The sequence below is a fragment of the Saimiri boliviensis genome, chromosome 6, assembly GCF_048565385.1.
Source record: "Saimiri boliviensis isolate mSaiBol1 chromosome 6, mSaiBol1.pri, whole genome shotgun sequence".
Classification (NCBI taxonomy): Eukaryota; Metazoa; Chordata; class Mammalia; order Primates; family Cebidae; genus Saimiri; species Saimiri boliviensis.
In genome coordinates, this window is record NC_133454.1 from 119,482,415 (window position 1) to 119,508,581 (window position 26,167).

The 26,167-nt window shown below is 38.1% G+C and overlaps 1 protein-coding gene across 2 annotated transcripts; it reads left to right on the plus strand.

The window, feature by feature from the left end:
- The first annotated feature begins 1,085 nt into the window (after positions 1-1,085).
- On the plus strand, positions 1,086-26,167 carry MS4A4A (membrane spanning 4-domains A4A). 2 transcript variants are annotated; one of them, XM_003920178.4, is made up of 7 exons: positions 1,086-1,272; positions 9,270-9,429; positions 15,791-15,919; positions 19,261-19,317; positions 20,404-20,562; positions 23,867-23,968; positions 25,891-26,167. In XM_003920178.4, exons 2-7 carry the CDS (start codon positions 9,286-9,288, stop codon positions 25,960-25,962), a joined length of 663 nt encoding a protein of 220 aa, XP_003920227.3. In that variant the 5' UTR covers positions 1,086-1,272; positions 9,270-9,285; the 3' UTR covers positions 25,963-26,167. The 2 variants fall into 2 exon arrangements, with proteins under 2 accessions (XP_003920227.3, XP_074257641.1); XM_074401540.1 differs by lacking the exon at positions 23,867-23,968.

Sequence of the window (26,167 nt, forward strand, 5' to 3'; positions counted from 1 at the left end):
TACCTTGCAGATAACTGATTATAATGGGTTGTAGTGATTTATTTACTGGTCTGTTTTTCCAAGTAGTCTATAAACTCCTTGAGTGAAAATTACTTTTTTACCATTTTATCAGAAGCACATGGCACACTGTTTGGCTTACAGTAGTTTTTCTTTTGTTTGAGACAGAATTTTACTCTCATCCAGGCTGGAGTGCAGTGGCATGGTCTTGGCTCCGCCTCCTGGGTTCAAGCATTCTCCTGCCTCAGTCTCCCAAGTAATTTTGTATTTTTAGTAGAGACAGAGTTTTCTCCATGTTGGTCAGGCTGGTCTCAAACTCCTGACCTCAGGTGATCTGCCTGGCTCGGTCTCCATAAGTGCTGGGATTACAGGCATGAGCTACCACGCCTTTAGTAGTTTTTCTAAAGAAAATGCTGAATGAATGACAACTGCCCACTACTTTGCTTTTCGCCTCCATGTTAAGTAGGCATTATGTTATTTTACAAATTAATCTTAGGTTCAGGGTAGTAACAAGGTCATGTAATAAATGATTGCCATTGGTTTTATCTTAGTCAAAGACCAGTTGGTTTTATGATATCGGCTGCTTCCTTCACTTAGAAAGGTGTTGTTTTACTGTCATACAACCAGCTTGTTGCCATTTTATGGCCACTCATGATGAATCTTTGAAGGTGGGATTTCATGTAAATAAAACATTTAAGTTGTGTATATTAAGGTTGGTGCAATGGTAATTGTGATTTTGGCCATGAAATAATGGCCAAAACCACAATTACTTTTGCACCAGCCTAATAAAATAGTAATAGTAGTTCTCCAGGAAGACAAGAGTACTGTGGAAATGTGTAAAACTGTGAAAGGGGGCACTTACAAAATACCATTTACTTAGCTTGTGTATATAATGACCTTTGAGCAGAGGCTGGCATACAGTAGATCCTCCACCACTGATATCCACAGTAATTAGCACTATTATTTTCACAGGAAAGACTATATCAGGCAGTCACTGCTTTTTCAGCAAATTTCCGAATAGACATCCACACCCATATTGGGAACACAAAATCAGTTAATGCTTCCGATATAAAAGAGGAACTAGTTGTGCTTCTCAGAAATTCTCAACAGAGCCTTTAAGCTTCCAAACATCCGTTAGAAGAGGAATGCAGATTTAAAGTGAGTGAGGTGTGGAGTAGGGGAAGTTCACTGGGTCTAGACTAAAGAACTCTGTGGAACTTGCCCAGAGCACTGCGTGCATCAGACCTACGGTGAATATTGAAGGCCTGAAGAAAGGTAGGTCCAGGGACTTGCCTTTCTAGACTTTTGGGCTGAAGGTTTATTTTCTGGGTTTAGGATTTCTGGGAGCAGAGTGAGAAAAAAATGAGGCCACTTCCCATGACACAAACTGGTATTCAGGATTGAGGTGGGTTGAGTGCACCTTTAAATGTGCATTTGGTGGGGGGATGAGGAATAGTCCTTGCTACAGTCGATGGGAGTTAGAAAAGTGTCCTAAACACTGAAGTTGGAGGCTGGATGAGGTTGTTTTACTTACTTTTGTTCCCCAAGTCCTCAGAATATCAAAACACAGAAAGCAGTATTTTAAACTTTTGACTGATTACCTCGTCTACTGTTAATGTCCTTCTTCCACTGTCTTTATTCTGTCCCTGACTGGTTATTTTTATAATTTAAGATTTAAGAAAATATCTACCACGTGCAGAATTTGGTGTACATGGAGCAGGGTGCCGGCAGGGTCCCCAGCCTTGTACATTGGGCTGTGGCTTTATCTAGTTCTCCAGTGGTCTTTGGCACTATTCATGGGGCACCCAGGCAGTAAACTGAGGCTGCTCATGAGAAAATTTGCTAATGAAAAACACCTTGCAGACTTTTAGCATTCTTGGGATAAGAAAGAAGCTTGTACGTAGTCATAGCCATTGTAATCTTTCCCCAGGTGAAGTAAATGAAACCCAGAAAAGGGAACTAATGGACCCAGAATCACATAAGTTAATAAAAGTGCTGGGAGCAAAAACACCCAGAATTCTTGTTTCCTAGTCCAGGCCTTTTCCCTCTCTGTGCCACCATTTCTGCATCCCCATCATCCTCCCAAAAACCATCCAGGTTCAGGCCTCATTTTGAGTTTCTAGTCTATTTAATAACTTTGCCAAGATTTAAAAAAAAAAAAAAAAAAAGAGGCCATTTGTTCCACTCTCCTCATGTTCTCTTTTTGCAACTGTGACCCATGAGGGGTGTGGTGACATAAAAATGAGAAAACAAGAGACTGGTGGTGCTGCTGATCCACAAGGAGATTGGAGCCAACAGAAGAGGGAAGGGTGGTCTAGGTCTCCCCCGCCTCTTTATCTGGTGGGGGTGGGGAGAAGACATTATTATTGTCAAGAGCCTGACGCATACAGGTGATGTGACAAAACCAAGGTTCAGATTCTTCTCATACCCAGAAGAAATGTCCCTCATATGTATCCAATATTTTCAGCTGTTTAAAAAATTTTTTTGAATATAGAGATGTCGAGCCCTGGATGGTTAACACATGTTTTTGTCCTTGGGGACTTTATCTGCCATGAATAACTAACACATGGATTTGAATTTCTGTGTTGTAAAAATAGGAAGCAGTTATATGAGTTTATGGCCAGAGTTTCTTAGAGCGACAAAGCACCAGCCTCGAATGACCAGAACCTGACCTATGTCACCAAAGAATCATGGAAAAGCTTAGGAGCCAGTTATAAGTTTTATTTTGATATAATGGCTCTGCCCTTGGGAAGTTTACAGTCTTAACGGAGACACTAAACGCAGAGGAAGAACCACCAGTGTATTTGATAAGATAGGCCCAACATTTCCTAAATTCTCAGTCTGAAGGTGGTGTCTAAGAGATTGAGACAGAGGTTCCTTTACATTAAAGAAGAATGAAGTACACATTTAGATGGACTAAGAAGAATCATCTTCAGTTACTTTACAAATAACGTTGACTTCTGTGATGCAAAAGGGAAATAACATAGATTGCTTAAACCCTTCGTTACCATCATAGGTTGATTAATCCACGTGTGGGCGATGGTGGGGAAGGGGGAGAATAGTGTCTGAGAGAAGACAGAGACCATGCAATGTTAGTGTGTGAGAAGACTAGATGATGTGGTGGGTTTGTTTTTGTTTTTACAAGGTGGCCATGGAGAGGGGTGGAACATTCCTGCAAATGGGTTCAATATATGCAAATGTCTCAATATAGAAATAAAATTAACTTTCTGGAACAACTTAAATAAGTCAGATATATTTGGGACTTTAAAATGAAAAGGAGAGACATTCAAGTTAAGTCTATGAGAATAGATTTGTGCTGAAGTAGCAGAGTTTTTCTCAACATTAAAAATTTTAACTTTATGCTAAGGGTGATGAAATGCAAAGGAAGGCTTTTAAAGGGCAGGGTGGCACAATTATTTTTGTATTTGATCATTCTGGTTACAAAGTCAGTGGTAGATTGACTACTGAAAGCCACAGATGGACACAGGGAACATTCAGAGGCTATAATGAATACTCTGACAAATATAGGATAATGGTTTGCCTTGAGAAGATGGAAGAAATACACAGAAATACATTGAAAAATGGTTCTGTAGGATTAGAATGAGATTGAGCATAGAGGGTAGACAATAGAAGGCATCAGTGACAAACTACCAGATATTTTGAAATAGAGTCTCACTGTGTTGTCCAGACTGGAGTATACAGGTGTCATCATGGCTTACTGCAGCCTCCATCTCAGCCTCCTGAGTAGCTGGGATTACAGGCGCCCATCATCACACCCAGCTCTTTTTGTATTTTGTGTAAAGATGGGGTTTCGCCATGTTCCCCAGTCTGATCTCAAACTTCTGGGCTCCAGAGATCCTTGGCCTTTCAAAGTGAGCCACCTTGGCCTCTCAAAGTGAGGCACCACAATGCCCAACTTTAAGCTTCCAGATCTTTAACATGGACAATTAAGTTAATTTCTGGGCCTTCCACCAAAAAAGGACATTTGCAGTCCCATAAGCTTCTTAGGGTTCCTGTTACATTTAACTCTTGCCACTCTTGATTAGGGACTACTTGTAGGGCTCTGAAATAATCTCCACTTACTATTCCTTGCACCACCTTACTTTTTTGAAAGAAAACTTTTGAGGAAGACTGAATATCTTCTATTTAGGTCTTCTAAGCTTTGAAATAAAAATTACCTCTTCTCTCTTCTGGAACAAGCAGATAAATTGTCAATTTATGGGCTTTATTATAATGATTTTAAGTTAAGCCCAGAGAGGGACAATTTCCCCACGTGTAATAAAATTTGAGGATGTGGAGATCTTCTACTCACCAGACTAGCAGAGTGGATCCTCTTAAGCAAAGGAGTTCTGGAATTCCATCACCTGGATTTAATTTTTGGCTCTGCCACTCTTTACTCAAGTTACTTAACCTTCTGTTTCTGTATTTCTGTCCTGTAAATAATAGAGTATATCTTTCAGGAGAATTTAATGATGAAATAACACATATGAAATATTTAAACTAGTTCATATTATTTAATAAATGCTAAGTACATATTAAATACTTCTATTGGTGTTCCTACTATCACTTACTCATTTTTGGCTTGAAGCATAAAACATAAACTTCCTCTAACATTTCCTGCCACTCAATGAAATGCTGGAGAGGACTTTATTTCTAGCAGGCTCCTGCTTCAACCTGCTCCGGTCTTGGGATAAGCCGTGGGAGTGAGGCTACCTTTGAGATCTCAGAACTACAGGACCACTAGCACACAACTCCAACCTAACAGAGCTGAAGCACAGACTGAATCCAGCAAAGATATGGGTGTAGGGCTGTCTGGGGACCCTCAGAGGGTCCCCAGTCAGTGTCCTCAGGATTCAGGACATGGAGTCAAAGGAAATTATTCTCCAGATTTAAAGCTTAATGCTATTTTCTCGGCTGGGTTTTGGACTCACTTGAAACCAGTTAGGCCTTTTTCTTGCCTAGTTCTTTCTTTTGAACTGAGAGAGTCTATTCTGTACCTGTCCCACCATAATATTTTGAAAACAAATCACTTGTTTTGATTTCACAGTCTCACAGCTGGAAACATTTGCCTCCAGATAAATCATATCTCAAGTCTCATCCATATCTGCTTCTGATGTGACTGTAGACTTAGAATGTTAGAGTTGATGCTGGAATGGGTAAAAATTTTGAGGCTATTGAGATCTCAAATGTAGCCTCACTCCCATGGCTCCACTAGGCATATCCCTAACTGGGACTCTCAGTGTTGGCTCTCACCCCATATTCTCACTCAGCATTGCCCTGATAGAGGCTCTTTGAAGTGGCTCCACTCCCAGAGCTATCCGTGACATCCTTTGAAACTAGGTGGGGAAAGCCATGCCCCTATAGCTCTTGCAGTCTGTGAGCATGTATAGTTAACACCACATGGTTGCCATTGAGGTTGACAGCTTGTACATTTTAGGCACAAGTATTATAGTGGCTGTGGAACTGGGGTCCTGGGCTCAGGGTCTTGCAAAACTACTGTGGCACAAGTTCACTCACCAAGACATGGCTGGATGCAGATCACCCACAACGATGAGGCTCTGACTCTAAGGCATACCTCAGTAACTCAAGCCCACAGGGCAGGGATGGAATAGTTACTGATTCTGGGGTCAGTGTACAACACCAGCATGGCTCCAGGGAAAGAGGGGTGCTTTGGAGGCTTCAGCTCTGGGGAGCAAGTTACAGTTGAAATTTGGGTTTCAGAGCCAATCAGACACAGCAGCAACTCCAACCCTGGGGGATGGAGTGCTGTAGAGTGGTAACTCTAGATCCTGGGGTAGGAGGACATGGTGATATCCCAGGCTCTGTAAGGCTGAATGTAGCAGCAGCAAGTCCTGAGGAATGACTAGGCCTGTCTGTGGCTTGGTCCTCAGGTTTCTTGAAGCAATGCAAAAATGACCCCAAGGGGAGCCAGGGTCTCTCAGAAGCTTGGACTCCAAGGGACTAGTTAGTTCCAGGGAGGTGGGGGCACTGCAGCTATTTTGCCTGGATGTTTGGGTGACATAGTTCAGTCAAAGCTACGTGTCCCCAGAGAGTGGTACACAGTATCAGCTTGAGTTTGGAGGGCCAGGGTGCACCAGCAACTAAGATTGGGGTATGGAGCAGTTCCATGGCAGCCCGGCCTCAGAAGGTAGAGAGTAGATGGCATCAGTTTGACTCAGGTATGGCTACCAGGTATGCACGTTATAGTGGTGGTTAAGCCTCAGAGATGGAGGGGTGCAGTGGCTACTCCTGAAGCAGAATGCACTCTAGCACTGATTCAGTTCCAAGAAGGGGCAGCATAGTAGCAGCTCAGGTCATGGAGGCCAGGGCAGTGTCGGCACCTCCTCTGAGATAGGACAGACATGTGGACTTCAGGTAGCTCTGTCAGCAGAGCTCAGAGCCTGTGAAGACTCAGAGTGTCTCCAGTAGTAAGACTGCAGGTGTCCATGGTGGGGATGGGAGCTGCTGAGTCCTCTCATTACCTATTCCCTGCAGGAAGAAGGACGTGCTGAACCAGGGTCCTAATTGGGGGCAGGGGTGGTGTAAGAAATATGCTTTCTCCCTTCATGCAACCATCCTGTGTTTCAGTGCTCCGTAAGATTTCTGCTACTCCTTTGCTGTTTTCTGGTGCTCTTCTTCAGTTATTTTGGTTGGAATATAGTTTATTCATTTTTTGATGTGTATGTGTGTATGTATGTTGATGGTGATGAGGGTTAGTAATTTCTAGTTGGCTAATCTTGGTGACATTCTCTAGAATTCTAATCAGATATATTCTAGACCTTTTAATTCTACCCTTCTAATATTTTAACTCTCTTGTATTATGACCATTTTTTTGTTTCTCTATGGAACTCTTGGTGATTTCTTAAAATTTTTCTTCCAGTTGACTAATTCTATTTTCAGCTATTCCTTGTTATTTAACACATTGGCCAATTATTTTTGGCCAACATTATATTATATTTGAAATTTGTTTGAGACCATGTTGCAAATATGCCCTCTCACTCTATGAACTTTATCTTTGACTTTTCATTGTTTTGATTTCATTTTTATTTGAATAAGTTATCCATACTCTTTACATATTCTATATATATATACATACACACACAAACAGATGCTCCTAATCTGTGGGACTTCTTGGAAGGTTGTATCAAGGATATCTATTTACTTCTTTGCAGAATCCAATGTAAGACTTATTTGGAGCCTGATTGCTTTCTAAACATGTGGCTTTTCAGTGTATTTCTCTTTTACTGCTGACTTTGGTGATTCTCTGAACTATACTTTTCCAGTGAAGTGATAGTTATCTACTTACATATTTAATTCTCAGGATTATAAACAATAATTTATGTTGCATACCTCAGGGAGCCTTTCATCTTTGATAAGTATACTCTGAAATCTCTGGCCATGGTGTCCTGTTTCTTTCATACTCTCTCTACACGTTCCCCCAAATTCATCCTCATGTAATCTTTGTTTTTAACACTAATTTTATCTGATTTATAGAAATGTTAGCTGTTTCCCACTTTCATAACAGAATGGAGTTCTAATTCTGTTTGTCCAAGTTGTTTTCTGAACTTTTCTAAAAGTGATAAGAAGATTAACTTTTTGGTTACATTCTTATATTTAATGCCTTAACTACTTCAGTCATATTTACATTTTTTATTTTACATATTTGTCTTTTGAAAAAAAATATTGCATTTGGTCTGTAGGATACCTGTGCACATCCTGCATCCTGTGGGATTGTTGCATAGGCACATACATACCATGGTGGTTTGCTTTCTCCAACCCCGCCCCTGCCCCCGTCACCTATGTCAGGCATTTCTCCCGGTGTTATACCTCCCCATCCTCTCCCCATATTGTCCCTCCTCTCCCCTCCCCTCCCCACCTCCACCTAGCCCTGTGAGTGTTGTTACCTTCCCTGTGCCCAAGTGTTCTCATTGTTCATCACCCGCCGATGAGTGAAAACATGTGGTGTTTGGTTTTCTGTTCTTGTGTCAGTTTTGCTGAGAGTGATGGTTTCCAGATTCATCCATGTCTCTACAAAGGACATGAACTCATCATTTTTTATGGCTGCATAGTATTCCATGGTGTATATATGCCACATTTCTTTTGTCCACTCTATCATCGATGGGCATTTGGGTTGGTTCCAGGTCTTTGCTGTCATAAACAGTGCCACAATGAACATACATGTGCATGTGTCTTTATGCTAGAACGAGTTATAATCCTTTGGGTATATACCCAGTAATAGGATTGCTGGGTCAAATGCAATTTCTATTTCTAGATCCAAGGAATCGCCACACTGTCTTCCATAATGGTTGAACTAATCTACACTCCCACCAACAGTGTAAAAGTGCTCCTGTTTCTCCACATCCCCTCCAGCATCTGTTGTCTCATTTTAACTTTCCTTTCTCTGAAATTCACCCTCCTCCTTCTCACTTTAATCCGTTTTATTGTTAGATAGCTAATAATTTAATATTGTTAGATAGCTAATAATTTAATATTGTTAGATAGCTAATAATTCCATTGATGCATCAAAAACAAATACAGGATGATAATTCTTTCAAATAAATCCTAATTTTTTCTCAACATAGCAAATTTGAAGTACAATAACACTTTTTTTTTCATTTATGTTACCAATAAAAGGGCAGACATCTCCAAACTTAAGACTTTTGTAGGGTTTCAATGGAGCATAAATAGTATCAAAATTAACTATTACTTGAAGGACATTAGAAAGCTTCACTTCCCTAAGAATTTACGGAAGTGGGTAATGAAACACCTCAGTAATATTTTCAGCCCTGTGAATTTAATTGTGCTCTGATTAGAAAAGGGAGAACCATACAATACTGTACAAAAATTGGAAGACAGAGGATTTTGTATACCTTAGTACTATTATAAAAGTAATCCTTCCTGGGGAAGTGGTTATAATCAAGGGACCAGGCGGTAAGAGGGATAGAAATCAAATCTGAGCAGATTTGGAATTTGAACTTAAAGAAATTTCTCTAATTTTAAAGGTCCAACATATTTACCTCACTTCTGTCAACACCTCCCTCTCTTGAGGACTTTCTAACACCTTGATATCATATGACATGTAGCTTCTCCCTCTCTCCCCCGATCCTTAATGTGTGGCCTATTCCACTTCCCAGGCTCTAACAGCTATTATGATATAGGAGGGGAATGTAGACCAGATTTTGTCCTTAGGGAGGAACCGGCCCCAAAGTGTCATGTCTTTCCTTTGTAATTTCCAGGACCTCATCCTAAATCACATTTCTTTCTTATTGTAGCACCTTTTCTGCTGCCATGACAACCATGCAAGGAATGGAACAGACCATGCCAGGGGCTGGCCCTGGTGTGCCCCAGCTGGGAAATGTGGCTGTCTTACATTCGTATCTGTGGAAAGGGTTGCAAGAGAAGTTTTTGAAGGGGGAACCCAAAGTCCTTGGGGTAAGTCACTTGCAAATCTAGGAGAAGACCACTGGTGGTATAAACTCATATTTCATAAGACCTAATACCAAATGCACTGTCCTACCAGCCTCAGAATACAACAGCCAGCCCTCGAAACATCATTTACTTTTCAGGCCCTTCATCTGAAAAACTGTATAGTATTCTATCACAACATGCTTCCCATTGAGTTATATTTGAAATATATTGGCTTCAGATCTATTCTAGGGTTGTGGGTCATCCATGATAATTATATTTAAACTCAGCATGGAAGAGCAGCAAAAGAAAAGGCCGCCTGTGCACTACTAGCTGACACTCCCTTCACAGGACTTTCTGATAGCTGAAACAGCTCTCTTCACAGGCCTTCCTGATAGCTGAAACAGATACATATTGCTACTATTTCTTTCTGGCAACTTTTCTTAGCCTACTGCTCAGAGAATGAAAAAAAAAATCTATTTTCTGAGCATTTCTATTTGGAGTCTCAGGTGAACATGCCTAAAAGAAATAAAGGATTTACAAAATGACAGAATAGGGCAGGTGAAAGATATTAAATATAGGTTTATCACTAGCCCAATCTTCGAACCACTGGGAAAATGTCATTGACAATATTTTGGATCCATTTTTCATATTACTTATTTTTTTTGGGGGGGGGGATATAGTTATTTTTCATAAAATATATTACTTATGTTGACACATACTAGGTTTATTTTTTAATGTATAAATACTTATTTTAAAATATACTGTATGTTTTAGGGCAATTTCAGGTTTAAAGAAAAATTGACAGCAAAGTACAGATGTATCCCATCTGCCTCTTACCCTCACACATGCATAGCTTTTTAATTAACAACCTCCCCACCAGAGTGGTACCTTTGTCCCAATTGATGAGTCTCCACTGACACATCATTCCTCAAAATAGACGAATCACAATGGGGTTCCTTCTCTGTGTTGTGTGTTCTATGGGTTTTAACAAGGGTATAGTGATATATATCTACCTTTATAGTATCATACAAAGTAGTTTCACTGCCCTAAACATTCTCTGTGCTCTGCCTATTCATCCTTTCCTCCCACCAATCTCTGGCAACCACCAATCTTTTATTGTTTTAATAGTTTGTTTGCCTTTTACAGAAAGTCATACAGTTGGAATTGTACAATAGGCGGGTTTTTTAGATTGTGTTCCATCACCTAATAACCTGCATTTAAATTTCCTCCATGTTTTCGTATGGCTTGTAGCTCATTTATTTTTAGTACGGAATAATATTCCATTGTCTAGATGTACCACCATTTGTGCGTTCACCTACTGAAGGGTATCTTGATGGCTTCCAAACTTTGGCAGTTATGAGTAAGGTTGCTATAAATATCCATGTGCACATTATGTGTGGAGGTAAGTTTTCAACTCATTTGGGTAAGTATGATTGTTATAGTGTAGGTAAGGGTATGTTTAGTTTTGTAAGAAACTGCCATACTGTCTTCCATGTGACTTTGTCATTTTGAAGAATTTCAACTGACAGTGAATCAGTTCCTGCTGTTTTCCGTAATCTCTGGCAATTGGTAGTGTCAGTGCTTTGGATTTTTACTGTTCTAATAGGTGCTAGTGGACTCTCATCATTTTAATTTGCATTTCTCTTGTGATACAAGATGTGGAGCATCGTTTCATGCACTTCTTTACCATCTCTATATCTTCTTTTGTAAGGCGTTTTCTTAAATTCTTTGGCACAGTTTTAAACAAGGATGTTTATGTTCTTATTGTTGAGTTTTAAGTTTGTTGTGTATTTTGGATAATGATCCTTTGATATCTTCTCCCTGTCTGTGGTTTGTCTTTTCATCTCTTGACGATCTCTTCTGCAGAGCAGAATTTTTTAATTTTATGAAAATTAAGATGATTAATTCTGTAATTCATGGGTCATGCCTTTGGTATTGTATTGACAAATTAATCGCCAAACTCAAGATCAGCTAGATTTTGGCCTATGTTACCTGTTAGGAGTTTTATAGTTTTTAGGTTTTTTTTTCCTTTTAAAAGTTATGCATTTTTTATTTATGCATTTTTAATTGACAAACAAAATGCCTATATTTACCATGTACAGCATGTCATTTTGAAATATGTATACATGGAATGATGGTTAATAATTTTTTTTTTTTTGAGATCCAGTCTCACTCTGTCGCCAGGTTGGAATTCAGTGGTGCAGTCTTGGCTCACTGCAACCCACGCCTCTTGGGTTCAAGTGATTATCTTGCCTCAGCCTCCTGAGTAGCTGGGACTATGGGTGTGTGCCACCACACCCAGCTAATTTTTGTAGTTTTAGTAGAGTTGAGGTTTGACTATGTTGGCCAGGATGATCTCGATCTCTTGAGCTCATGATCCACCCACTTTGGACTCCCAAAGTGCTGGGATTACAGGTGTGAGCCACCGCACCCGGCCTGGGTGATAATTTTTAAAGACCACCTCAGACTGTGAATCTTGGCAATAAATTAGTGTGAGGAACAGCTTGTGGGTATAACTTACAGGTTCTTTTCCTCCTTTTGAGAATATAGCCCTTTGGGGCCTTAGCTTTATGGGATGAACATCTTCTATTAGTCTGCCCACTCTTGGCAGATCTTGGCATTCCTCAGACTGTCAGAACGAAATACAAGTGTTCTAGGTTTGGCAGATGCCCTCAGAGTGAGAGCCGACTTCTGCTCTCTGCTTTCCAGCCTGGATTCCCACCTCCATTTGTATCTTTCCTTAGTGTTTCTTAGTTTTCAGTATTTTTTTTTTCTAGCATTTTAGTTGTTATAGTAGAAGAGTTTGTTTAGAATCCTAGCCATCTATATTATCCTTCTACAAAAGATTCAACCATTTCCTTTCTACTGGAAATTTAGTTTGTCTCCTAATTTCTTACTATTACAAGTCATGCTGTGGTGTGAGTAAGTGTCTTTATGTGCACATATGAGCATGTCTGTCAGGTAGATACCTCTAATTGGAGGTGCTGGATGGAAGAGTATGTGTATTTTAATTTTGGTGCAAGGAGGCATTACTAATTCGTCACCCCAAAACAGTATACAAGCATGTTTTTTTCATAACCTATCACCAGCACTACATTTTCTTTTATTTAAAAAATTTTAAATTTCAATGGTTTTGGGGTACAGGTTTTTTGTTACATGGATAGGTTTTCTAGTGGTAATTTCTGAGATTTTAGTGCACCTTATAGTTTTTAGTTTAACGTTTGTGTCTGTATTAATTTTGAGTTAATTTTTATGAAGGATATAAGGTATGTGTCTAAGTTTTATTTTTTACTTATGGATATCAAATTTTTTAAGTACTTTTTTTTTTTTTTTGAGATGAAGTCCCACTCTTGTTGCCCTGGCTAAAGTGCAATGGCCTGATCTCAGCTCACTGCAACCTCCGCCTCTCAGGTACAAGTGATTCTTTTGTCTCAGCCTCCCAAGTAGCTCAGAATACAGGTATGCGTCACCATGCCAAGTTATTTGTATTACCATGCCAAGCTTTTCTTTTTATATATTTGTACTTAGTAGAGACCGGTTTCACTATGTTAGTTAGGTTGGTCATGAACTCCTGACCTCAGGTGATCCACCCGCCTCGGTCTCCCAAAGTGCTGGGATTACAGGCATGTGCCAATGCGCCTGGCCTAGTGCTATTTTTAAAAAGACTCTTTTTTTTTCTTATTGTATTACCTTAGTTCACTACCAAGGATCACTTGACTATATTTATGTGACCATCTCTAGGCTTTCTATTCTATTCCATTGATCTGTTTGTCTATTTCTTTGCTAATACTGCACAGTCCTGATTACTATTACTTTATAGTATGTCCTAAAACTGGGTAGTGTTGGTCCTACAAATCCTTATTCTTCTTCAATATTGTGTTTGCTATTCTAAGTCTTTTCCCTTTCCCTATAAATTTTTCAGTCAGTTTATCAATATACACAAAATAACTTGCTGAGATTTTAATGGAGATTGCATTAAATCTACTAATCAAGTTGGGAAGAACTGACATGGTGACAATATTTTGTCTTCCTATCCATGGACATGGAATATCTCTCCCTTTATTTAGTTGTTTAATTTATTTTATCAAAACTAGTAGTTTCTTATAGATTTTGTACATTTTTTTTAGACTGATACCTAACAAATACCAAATACCAATACCTAAATATTTCACTTTTAGGGGTGCTAATTTAAATGGTATTATGCTTTTAATTTCAAATTTTACTTCTGGATTATAAGTACATAATAAAGTAATTGACACTTGTGTATTAACCTTGTATCCTACAAACCTAATATAATTGTTTGTTAGTTCCAGGATTCTCCACCAACTATGAAGTTAGCCGTAGGTTTTTTTTTTTTTTTTTTTTTTTTTTTTTTTTTTTTTTTGAGACGGAGTTTCACTCTTGTTACCCAGGCTGGAGTGCAATGGTGCGATCTCGGCTCACCACAACCTCCGCCTCCTGGTTTCAGGCAATTCTCCTGCCTCAGCCTCCTGAGTAGCTGGGATTACAGGCACGTGCCACCATGCCCAGCTAATTTTTTGTATTTTTAGTAGAGACGGGGTTTCACCATGTTGACCAGGATGGTCTCAATCTCTTAACCTCGTGATCCACCCACCTCAGCCTCCCAAAGTGCTGGGATTACAGGCGTGAGCCACCGTGCCCGGCTAGCCGTAGGTTTTTAATAAATATTCTTTATCAAACAGAAGAAGGTCTCCTCTATTAATAGTTTTTCAAAAGTTTTTATAATAAACAGGCATTGGATTTTGTTCAATAGTTTTTCTGCATCTGTTAATATAATCATGTGATTTTTCTTCTTTAGCCTGTTGATGTGATGAATTGCATTAATCAATTTTTGAATGTTTAGTCAGCTTTGCATACCTGGGATAAATCCCATGTAGTCATGGTACATAAATTAAAATACATTGTTAGATTTCATTTGCAAATATTTGTAGATGATTTTTATAGCTTTGTTCATCAGAGATGTTGATCTGTAGTTTTCTTTTCTTGTAATGTTTTTTCGTGGTTTTTGGTAGATGATAGTGCTAGCTCCATAGAATGAGTTAGGGGGTATTTCCTCTGTTTCTATTTTCTGTTATAATTGGTATAATTGGTATAATTATAATTGGTATAATTTCTTTCTTAAGTGTTTGGTAGAATTCACCACTGAGCCCTTCTAGGTCTGATGCTTTCTGTTTTGGAAATTTATTAATTATTGATTCAATTTATTTAACAATTATAGGCATATTCAGAATGTCTACTTCTTCTTGTGTGAGTTTTGACAAACTGTCTTTAAGGAGTTACCCATTTTATCAAGGCTATCAAACTGTGGGCATAGAATTGTTCATAGCATTATTTTATTATCATTTTAATTTCTATGGGAATTGTAGTGATGTTCCTTCTTTCATTTATATTAGTAGTTTGTGTCCTCTCTTTTTCTTAGCCTGGCTAGAGGCTTCTTTATTTCATTTATACATATATTTTTAAAAACTGTTTTGGATTTTATTGATTTTGTCTGTTCATTCGATTTCATGCTTTCTGCTCTAATTTCTATTCTAGTTTTTCTTCTGCCTACTTGGAGTTTAATTTGCTCTTCTCTTTCTAGCTTCTTAAGGTAGACTCTCAGGTGATTGATTTCAGATCATTTTTTTTTATTATTTATTTATTTATTTATTTATTTTTTATTGCATTTTAGGTTTTGGGGTACATGTGATGAACATGCAAGATAGTTGCTTAGGTACACACATGGCAGTGTGGTTTGCTGCCTTCCGTCCCCTCACCTGTATCTGTCATTTCTCCCCATGCTATCTCTTCCCACCTCCCCACCCCCCCATCAAACACCGTATATTCTCACTCATAGGCGGGTGTTGAACAATGAGAACACATGGACTCAGATCATTATTTTCTAATATACTCATTCAGTGCTGTAACTTTTCCTCTAAGCATTGCTTTCACTACATCCCACAAATCGTGATAAGTTGTTTAAATGTTTTTGAAGCTTTGAATGCCGTGGGTTAATGATACTCCTACTCTGCTATTTTTAGTTCCCTGTGTACTCATTCTCATGTCCTCATACCCTAGACCTTAAGAAAATATATTTGCTCTTCTTTTTTTCTTCCCCTGTATATATTCTCCTTTCTTCAGGTTACTTCCCCTTGCCACAATAATTGCTTTCTGATTCCTAGGCCACTTCTCTGAGTGAACTGTGGTAGAAGCAGCATCATAGGTATCAGAAAAGCACCTCTGGGCTGGTTTTGGCATACTCTTTTAACCTTGAAATGATTGGTAATGGTAGACATCCTGAGAGGTAATATTGATATTACCTCTGGTGGTGGAAGCATCATTTTTGTGGTGGATAATCAGTTTTTACTTTCTTCATCATTTCTAGGTTGTGCAGATTCTGATTGCTCTGATGAGCCTTAGCATGGGAATAACAATGATGTGTATTGCATTTAACGCTTATGGACCTCACCCGATTACTGTGTACATTGGGTACACAATTTGGGGGTCAGTGATGGTAAGTAGAGTATATTTAGATATAATTGAAGATAACATAAAGTAATTGTCAATACCCTCATCTTTGGAATCCTAGTCTAACTGTATCTTATAATTCTGTAAATTTGAGAGTGGTGTCTAACCATTTTTTATTCAATTTTATCATATTTAAAGTAGTAATAATAATATAGTATTATATTAAAGCTGGGTAGATTAAATATTTATATATGTCAGTTAGATATATTACAGCAGCACATTGCCAAAGACCCAAACCAGAATGGCTTAAACATTGAAAGCACTGATTATTTCACAACAAGATTAGTGGCTTGTCACTTCTAGGACTGCTTCATTCAATGGCATAAGGATTTCATACAGGACTGCTAGCAGACCATATCAGAGGGAGATGGTTGACACATTCCACTTTTGGTAAATATTTTATAAACATATTCCCAAATCAACTATCAGTAAAAATAATGAACTTGCCATTATTGGCTTGTACTAATCAAGATTTACCTCTGTAACTGGGAGGATACTACCCTACCTTTTAGCTCATGAGAAACTGAAAGAAATGATGGTTCAGTGAGCAGGAGAAAGAGGAGATGTGGCTGGCACACAAGCAGTTTTTAACATTTAATCTACTGACTAATGAAACTCAGGAAATTGTTACCTTAGAAAATGAAGTTGTATTTGATACATTTTGTTTCATAAGTTCAATAAAATAACTATAATTATTATAATTAATATTAAATTAATTAAAACTATTATTAATATTAAATTAAAATTAGAATTGGAATTTAAATGTTAAGACCTTCTTACAAGAGAAAACACAAGACAGTTTTTATGCAAATTGAGAGTAACATACAGAATAAAATACCAAGTTTTATCCACTGATGAGAGAAAAATAAAATTTATAAGTTGGATTTATGTTAGAATCGGGGAGTCTATTTTAGCATTACAGGGTTTCCATTTATTTCTGAAAGTGAGAATGAGATATTTTAGAGTTTTATAATAGAGCTTGCTTTTTGCTCCCCTTCACCTGTTTGCATCAGAAGTGCGAGATTGGAAGAACAGATACTTCAGGAAAGTTGCTCAATACTTTATATATCCCAAATTACTAATGCCAATAATACCTCTTACTATCATATGGCACTCTACTAAGTGCTTTATATGTACAATTTCACTTCAAACAATTACCACAAACTTCTGATTATTCATTATCACTATTTTATGGATGAAGAGAGGTTAAGTAACTTGCCCAAGATCACAACTATTTGGCACAGAAATGAAGGTTCAAATAGTGCCAGCGTATTTTCAGAATTACATGCATCTAACCACCTAGTTTTCTGCTTTTATTTCCATTTCCAAGATTACATTGAAAACCAGCTTATGTGGTGCAAATCTTCTACACATGTTCAGTAGATTACCAGGAACTGCGGGAGCCATTTTCCACTGAGACATCAGCAGACTCTAGTAGGCATTGCATTAAATGAGCCTTTACTTAATTAGTGAAACCTTTTCTGCGGCCACCTTCCATTATTCTTTCAACCTTTCTTTCCAAACCTCATCTGTAAAGTGCCTCCTTTTTCTCCCTCATACAGTGTAAGTATCAATACCAAGAACCACTCACAAGTTTCTCTTGTTTTTGGACTCTTCAGTTCTATTGAGTTCTATTCCTGTATGTTGCACATTCCTTGTTAAATGTTTTCCTCTGAGATACTGTATACATATTTTTTCCTGTGGTGAATAAAGTCCTCTTATTCAGTCTTATTCTCAAATACACAAACATAAATATACACTTACAATATGTGTAAATAATTTCTGTATAAAATGTTTTTCCAAGGTGACTTACTGAATTTTTAAAATAGTTTATGGAACTTTTTAGTTCATATTTTTGGATGTTTGCAATATACATTGTTCATACTTTAATAAGAATAGTTGTAACCATTTGTTTCAACTATTTTTTTTATATAATGATTTTGGTTAATTTACCCAAATAGTATTTATTATATAATAGTCTTTAACTTTATCTTGATTTTAACTTTAATGAAATGGTCCTACTTTTCTTTTATCATTGAACACAATAAAGACTTCTAGATTGAAACAGATTTCTATCATGTTACAGAAAGTATAATTCTTTATATTTTACCAGTAATGTTGAAATTGCCAATAATGTTGAATTGTATTAAATGTCCTATCCTATCAACACTGCAAACATGAATAGCAATTAGCATGTATTTTTTTCTTAAATTCTTTAATTGCATAAATTAGAATATTTCAATATTAAAAATGTTTGTAGAGTTGAAGGAGCATCCCAAATGTTCATGATGTATTTTATATTATATGATGGGTGATTCCCTTTAGTGTTTTTATTCTAGTAGCTATTTAGATAATATGAATCATCACTATGTCTGGGTATTTGGAAGTTAGTTAAATAAATGTATTGAGCTTTTTTGTTAGTTGAATATTTTTTATATGAAGGTGTAATTTTTGAATCATCTGAAATCAAATTTGAAAATCAAATAAAAAAGAATTGAATATTTTAAGGTAGAGGGGCCAACCAACTTGACTAGCTGTTTTAGTTAGATGAAAAATAATTGCCCTACTGCTGGAATTAAATGAACTAGTGTATTCTAGTCATCATCTAATTGTGAATTTATTTTTTATTTTTGCTACTGTTTTACTTATAACTTTAAAAAATATTCTAAATGAGAATAATTTTTTTTTTTTTTTTTTGAGACGGAGTTTCGCTCTTGTTACCCAGGCTGGAGTGCAATGGCACGATCTCGGCTCACCGCAACCTCCACCTCCCAGGTTCAAGCAATTCTCCTGCCTCGGCCTCCTGAGTAGCTGGGATTACAGGCATGCACCAACATGCCCAGCTAATTTTTTGTATTTTTATTAGAGACGGGGTTTCCCCATGTTGACCAGGATGGTCTCAATCTCTTGACCTCGTGATCCACTCGCCTCGGCCTCCCAAAGTGCTGGGATTACAGGCTTGAGCCACCGCGCCCGACTGAGAATAATTTTAGAGTACTTTTCATTTAAGTATCATCATCGCTTTTGGTACCATGTAGGAATTACTTTGTATCAGGAGTTTGGAAACTATCTTTTAGTGCCCTCAGACAGTTTTAATATCATTTCAGTTAGGTGTTATTTGAAAAGCTTGATATATTCTCCCATGGATTTATCTGGTATAATTTCCCTGTTCTTTCTAGGAAAAGAGAAAATAATGTGCAAACTTTTGTGTTTTTTTTTCCTGAGAATATTGGTCTGATTTAACCTATCTATCTAATTTCAAAGTAAGTTATGAGTTCCAATACTTGTTTAAAGTTTTTTACCTTCAGTTTTTCTATCATTTCTTAGTTTATTATTTCAGGATCCTTGTCAGTTGCAGCAGGAATTAGAACTACAAAAGGCCTGGTGAGTAATATTTTCTTTTTTTCGTATCAAAAAAAAGGAAAGATTAATAAAAAAAATGTATTCTGCTAGGGTATAAAGCAGGTTTTGTTTCTTTGTTTGTAAAAAATCAGAAGCGATTCTTTCAAAAATTGCAATCAGGCTAGTAATATAATTACTGCCATTAAGACTGGATATTTTGGCAAGGAAGGGAATCTTGCCCTTGCTGAGGGAATCTGTTTTTAGATACAGAGAATTATTGAGAAGAACTATTAAGTGGGACTACTTAGCAAAACCCTGCAGCATGAGAGTCGGCCCATGACAGTGACACCAAGCATTGGTGTGGCATAATATTTACTGACTGATTGATTAAAATGTAGATTCCAACTGTATTTGAGTTTTCAATAAAAGAAATTCACAATAGGTTATTGCATAAGAAGAAGCAAATTTAAAATGTAACTCTCATGCCAAGATACCTTTCATAAAGTCAATAAAATGCAAAAGCCCATATCTCAATAAATGTTTTTTTCTAGTTCAAGTTTATATTTGAGTTTAGTTTGTTCAAAAGATAAATATCAAACTCTGGAGCATAATAAACATGGGTTTTCCAAATCTGGCCTCGTGTCTCTTCCAGCTGCAGCCACACTAGGCTCCTCACACTTTGCTGTGCAATTTTAGCTCTTATTGAAAGCCTCCTAACCTTTACCTGTGAGAAGAGAATGTACAGAAAACAATACACTGCTGAGAGAGATAATATACAAAAGATAGAGAGGCATGACAGGCAAACAGCATTTAGAAAAAAGATAAGAAATCAGGCGGTCCCGCTAATGTGCGAAAGACGTTGGAAACACTGCTGAAGAGATCTGGAGGTCATCTCATGTACCCATAGGAATCATCTGAAGAATTTAAGCTGGGGAATAATGGGATCGTATTTATATTTTGGCAAGAGATTAGAGTTGAAACCACTCTAAGGAGATAAGTTAGAAGACTGTGGAAACAATCAAGATAAAGATAGACGGCAGTAAGAAATAAATAGTGGGTGTAAAGTGATTCACGGAGATATATCTGAGGATGCTGTTGGTTGTTTAATTGATTTTCATTCCTTTCTAGGTTCGAGGTAGTCTGGGAGTGAATATCACCAGCTCTGTATTGGCTGTGTCAGGGATCTTAATCAACGCATTTAGCTTGGATATTTATTCATTCCATCACCCTTACTGTTACTACTATGATGAGTCAAATGATTGTCACGGGACTGTGTCCATTTTGATGGTTAGTGCTGCCTCTTTTCATGGGATATCATCGTAGGAGCAAGTTTGGGGAGTGCTGGCTCTGGCAACAACAATAATTGATCCCTAATTGCTGAATGACATTGGAGTGATTGAGAAATAGAATAATGTTTTATTTAAGAGTTAGGTAGGTGTCTCATCCATGTCTTTATTCTTCTTCTATATACAATGAGGCACAATGGGAAGAAAGCTTACAGTTACAGAATACCTACTCATTACTAGTTACTGTGCTGGCTATTTTATATAAATTTTTCAATTTAAATTTTAAAACATTGATTCAGTATGTACTATTATCCTCACTAAAAACGGGGCCCAGATGTCAGTCCCCATTCTCTAGTAATGAAGCAAAATTGTCTTGAACAGTATTTTACAAGTGGGGAGTAACTCAGTACCCTTTTAAGTATCTTTGGGTGTTCTTGCAAGGTTAATCATTTTTATCCTCAACATCTAGCTCCTGGAAAATTCTCAACCTTCATTCTGAATTTTACTACTTTTTATACCCATTGTTCTTATCTCAATGCTATCCTAATTGCTTTATTCTGAAAATACCACTTATACAATATTTTGTAGGTAATAAAACTTCCTGACATTTTAGGTCATTGGGTAGGTGTGAGGAGGAAGAGTTCTTGCAGCACGTAACAGCAGACTAAAATGCACAAATAAATCACTATTATTAAAAGGTGTCGCCAGGCATGGTGGCTCATGTCTGTAATACCAGCACTTTGGGAGGCCAAGGCAGGCCGACTGCCCGATGTCAGGAGTTCAGGACCATCCTGGTTAACATGGTGAAAACTGTCTCCACTAAAAATACAAAAATTAGCTTGGCATGGTGGTGCACACCTTTAACCCAGCTACTCAGGAGGTTAAGGCAGGAGAATCACTTGAACCCGGGAGGCAGAGGTTGCAGTGAGCTGAGATCGCGTCATTGCACTCCAGCCTGGGCAACAGAGAGAGACTCTGTCAAAAAGAAAGAAAGAGAGAGAGAAAGGGAAAAAGGGAGGGAGGAAGGGAGGAAGGGAGGGAAGGAGAAAGAGAGGGAGGGCGAAAGAGAGGGAATAAGAGAGGGAGAAAAGGGGGAAGGAAAATCCTATTGGTCGTTTTCAACACCAGCAAATTTTCTGTTACTTTTCCTGTATATGGACTTTCAGCCTTTCACTTTGCTGCTTAGTTCTATTCCTCACTGTGTCCTTCCCTCATGTAAACATGGAAACTCAACGTTGTTCCTAACTTACTAAGCAGAATCAATTGCACTCTGTTTACTTCATTCCTAGCTAATTCTACATAGTTTTGTGGGCTATATAGTCACGCCAAAATCACCCCCTGAGGTGTCTTTGCTAAACTAATTCACTTCCCTTGAGATTCCTAGAGTTCTTTATAGTAAGCAGTTTTATTTCTTGCCACTCACTCAAAATAAGAAAATCTTATTCAGAGAATTTGACAAATTCTTCCAAGGTCACTCGGAAATTGGCAAAAGCAAGATTTGATTCTACAACTTCTTGTTTCTAATTCCCCTCTTATTTGCTACAGTTATCCTGAAGAATACTTTACTTTTAGTTTCTGAAGATCTCTTCATTTGTATATTTTAAGGGCACAATGATAGAGACGAAATCTGGAATTGGCTGGCTTCGTAGGGCTGATTTCCTGAGCATGGGACCTGTGCAGTTACTCAGGTCTTCACAGTTGAAAGAGCCCTGTGCTTGATCTAATGCTCTGCTGTTGCTATCTTGAAATTATTTTTAAAAATTTTAAACAAGAGACTCTACATGATATGGAACTTTTTTTGGAGGCCCAGCCCTATATCTGTTTTTGTAAATAAAGTTTCATAAAGTTTAATTGAAATATAAAGAAGCCCATCTGTTTACATACTGTGTAGTGCTGCTTTTGTGTGATAACAGCAGGTTTGATTATGTGTGAGAGACACTTTAGAGTCTGCAAAACTTAAAATGTACACCATCTGGCCTTCACAGAAAGCTTGCCATCTTCTAGTCTACCCTTCTAGATGTTAAATCTATGAAGACAGGAGAATTGCCTGTTTTGTTTGCTGCTCTATCTTCTGTGCCTACAACAGTGTTTGAAACCGAGAGGCCACTACGTCTGTTGAAGGTACCAGGAAATAAATCAGCAATGAATGCACATATTCTCAAGGTCTTAAGTCTGCATCACTCATATCCCGAGTTCTTGGTCTATTGGCTCTTCCACAACAGAGAGACTATCCCTAACTATGGAGAGAAAAAGAGAATTTTTAAACCAGATAATCCCTGTGTCAATCCAGGGTAAAATTAATAGAAATCAGTGTACTGCCCAATGTTCTCCAAATTTTGACCATCTTTCTTAGCTGAGGACTAGACCTAAATCAGTGCTCTTGGGAGACGGAATAAAGACTGACCTACTTGGTGTTCACTGTTGTGTTAGCTTCTTATTGTTACTATAACAAATTACTATGAATTTAGTGTCTCAAGACAACACAGTTTGGTTATATTTCTGGAGGTCAGAAGATCAAAACGGAGCTCACTAGGCTAAAATCAGGGTACTGGCAAGGCTGCACTCCTTTCCGAAGATTAGGCGATGGTAAGTTTTATTGCCTTTTCTGGCTTCTGTAGGCTGCCTATGTTTCTTGGTTTATCATCACATCCTCTACCTTCAAATCAAGCAAGGCAGCATCTTCAAATCTCTCTTGAACTCTATTCTGCCTCTTGCTTCCACTTAAAAAGATTCTGTCATTACTTTGAACCCACTTGAATAATCCCGAAAAATTCTCCCATTCTAGCTAATAAGCAATCTTAATTTCATCTGCAAATTTAATGCTTTTTGCTATGCAAAAAGAACAATGGTCCCCCAGGGAGGTCTGCATTCTAAACCTCAGAACCTGAGGATTAGATTAGGATTAGCAGATCTCCCTGGGGTACCATTACTCTGCTTACAAGCACTAAATTATGGAATAAAAATATTTTGTCAATGATATGAATTTCTAGTACTCAAAAGGACTAAGATGATAATTGTCTTTATACTGCCTTTCTGATTTTTTAAAGCACTTTCATCTTTCTTATGCACAATAGCACTTGGAAGTACTGAACTAGGGAATAAATGTCTGTGATTATTTTGTCAGTGAAAAAAATGAGAAATTACTTCAGCAGATCAAGAATCGGTCAAGGGTATGGCTGAAGTTGGGAGGCAGGTTTCCTGACTCCCAGCCAGGGCTTTTCCTCTTGTGACATTGTGGTTACTAGTAAATGTTTTCACCTGTCATCTCCATTTCTCACATTTCTTTGGTATGAGTTTTCTCCTAGGGTATGGATGGCTTAGTGCTCCTCTTAAGTGTGCTAGAATTCTGCATTGCTGTGTCCCTCTCTGCCTTTGGATGTAAAGCGATGTGTTGTAACCCCGGTGGGGTGAGTATTGGCCTTCATTTGAAGATGTCTGTATTAGTTTTCTATTGCTGAATAATCAATTACACAAACTTAGAGTCTTAACACAGCACACATTCATTATCTCTCAGTTTCCAAGGGTCAAGAGTCTGGACCCAGCTGAAGTGGGTCCTCAGCTCAGGATCTTACAAGGCTGTCATCAGGAAGTTGGCTGGGTCTGTGGCCTTGTCTGAAGCTTCTAATTCTCTTCTGTGCTAATGTGGCGGAATTCATTTCCTCTCAGTTGGAGAACTCAGGACAATGTACATTTTCTCTAAGACCAGCAGGAAATTCAGTTGCTAATGCTTTAATCCTCTCATAAAGGGTTCACATGAACAGGTGAGGTCTATTCAGAATAATCCCTTCTTTGATAAACTGAAAGTCAGGTAGTCAGTACCTACACACAGGACTTGTATCCCATCTTATACATAGGTTCCATTCACACTGGAGGGGAGGGAATCATCAGGGGTCAGTGAGTGTCACCTTAGAACTCTGCCTACCACAATAGCTACATAAGAGCTCTTTTTCCCTTTCCTTTCTCCATTAAAGGGCATAACCTCTGAATCCAGATACAAAAATAATTCACAATGAAAAAGCCCCCCAAAAGTATTTTATTTTATTCCATTATCCTATTACAAGTTTTCCTGGAATAGGGAAGAAATGTCAGGATCTCAGACTTCTCTATCAGTCTGTGCACACCTGCTCACTCTCTTACCCCAAGACCTGCATTAGATGATCCTGGCAGCTAAGCCCAAAGAATGTCACACAGAGAGAGGAAAGTGGGGAATAGAAGGAGAGAAGAGACCAAGAAAGAGGCTCTAGGAAGAACAGGGAGGGATATCCTCCAAGGGTTCAGGATGGCAGAATGAGGAAATGGATAATAAACCCCAACAGCTTCCCATTAGCTTCATTACCCAAAGGCCCACAGGCAGACAAAACCGACAGCCAAACAATAAAATGATCATAGTGTGATGAGATGGTTCTTCTGTTCCCCTTCTCCATCATTTTGTACCTCTCTGCCTTCTTTTGAGATTCCCAAGGCAACACCACATCCCACTTCCCTACAGCCTTTCCTCACAGAGTAGAAATTGTCTATAGCACATTAACTCTAGTAGTGGGGTTTTGCATTGCAAAACACAAGATTGAGAGATTCTCAGCAATTACCAATAATTCTGTAATTTCCTTGAGTAAAGCTTTCTGTTTTCATTAAGTAAAACATTTGGACATGGAGGCAAACTCTTTAGTAACTTTCATGTCATAATATTTAAGCCTGTATTCCCTTCAGCTCTTAGCATAGGAGCTGGGGAATGTTGTTTCCTGATCTCCTGGTGTGAATTCAGAAAAGCAGTGGTTTGGAGGCATATGATGACTAGCACTTTATCTCTTCCTGGTGCTTCTGCCAACCCTATGTCAAACCGAGTTTGTGGAAGAACAACCAGAACTTATTCTGAGTTTTGTGATGATCCCAGCTATTCTGGGCCAGTGTGGTTTTTTTTTTTTTTTTTTTTTTTTTTTTGCAAATGCTTTATTCATAACCAGTAAATCATGATTTGGGTATGTTGAGGTCATCAGCATGAACAATCTGGTTTGGAAGAAGAGCCCCATATTTTTCATGACACCTTGGTTTACTCAACATATTGGGCACCACCATCCACACATAAGATTGATCCACTTGCAAGACCGGGAAAGTGGTCATCAGCAGCTCAGGTCAAGAGCTATCACTGAATGTTATGCCCTAAATCTGGCCTGATCTAGAGGATGACTGAGAAGCCCCACATGCTTGATCTTGAGAATGAATCAGAGAAGAAAAGAGTAAACTCTGGTAATGATGAATTTATGTGAGCAGGAAAGGGGTACTCTGAGATTACTTGGGTGACTCACCAATGGCATTCTGATTGATTTCACAGGTTGTGTTAATTCTGCCACCAAATTCTCACATGGCAGGAACAGCATCTCCTGCTCCACTTAATGAGGTTTGATGCCACCAAAAGAGCAACAGAAAAATGTTCCAGAAAATCTATGCTGACTGTAACACAGGAAACCCACATGAGAATATACCAGAATCCAACTCTGATACTGATAGACATATTGATATCATTATTATATGTAATCCAATTATAAACTCTGTGTGTGTATAGAGAGAGATAATAAATTCAAAATTATGTTCTCATTTTTCCCCTGGAA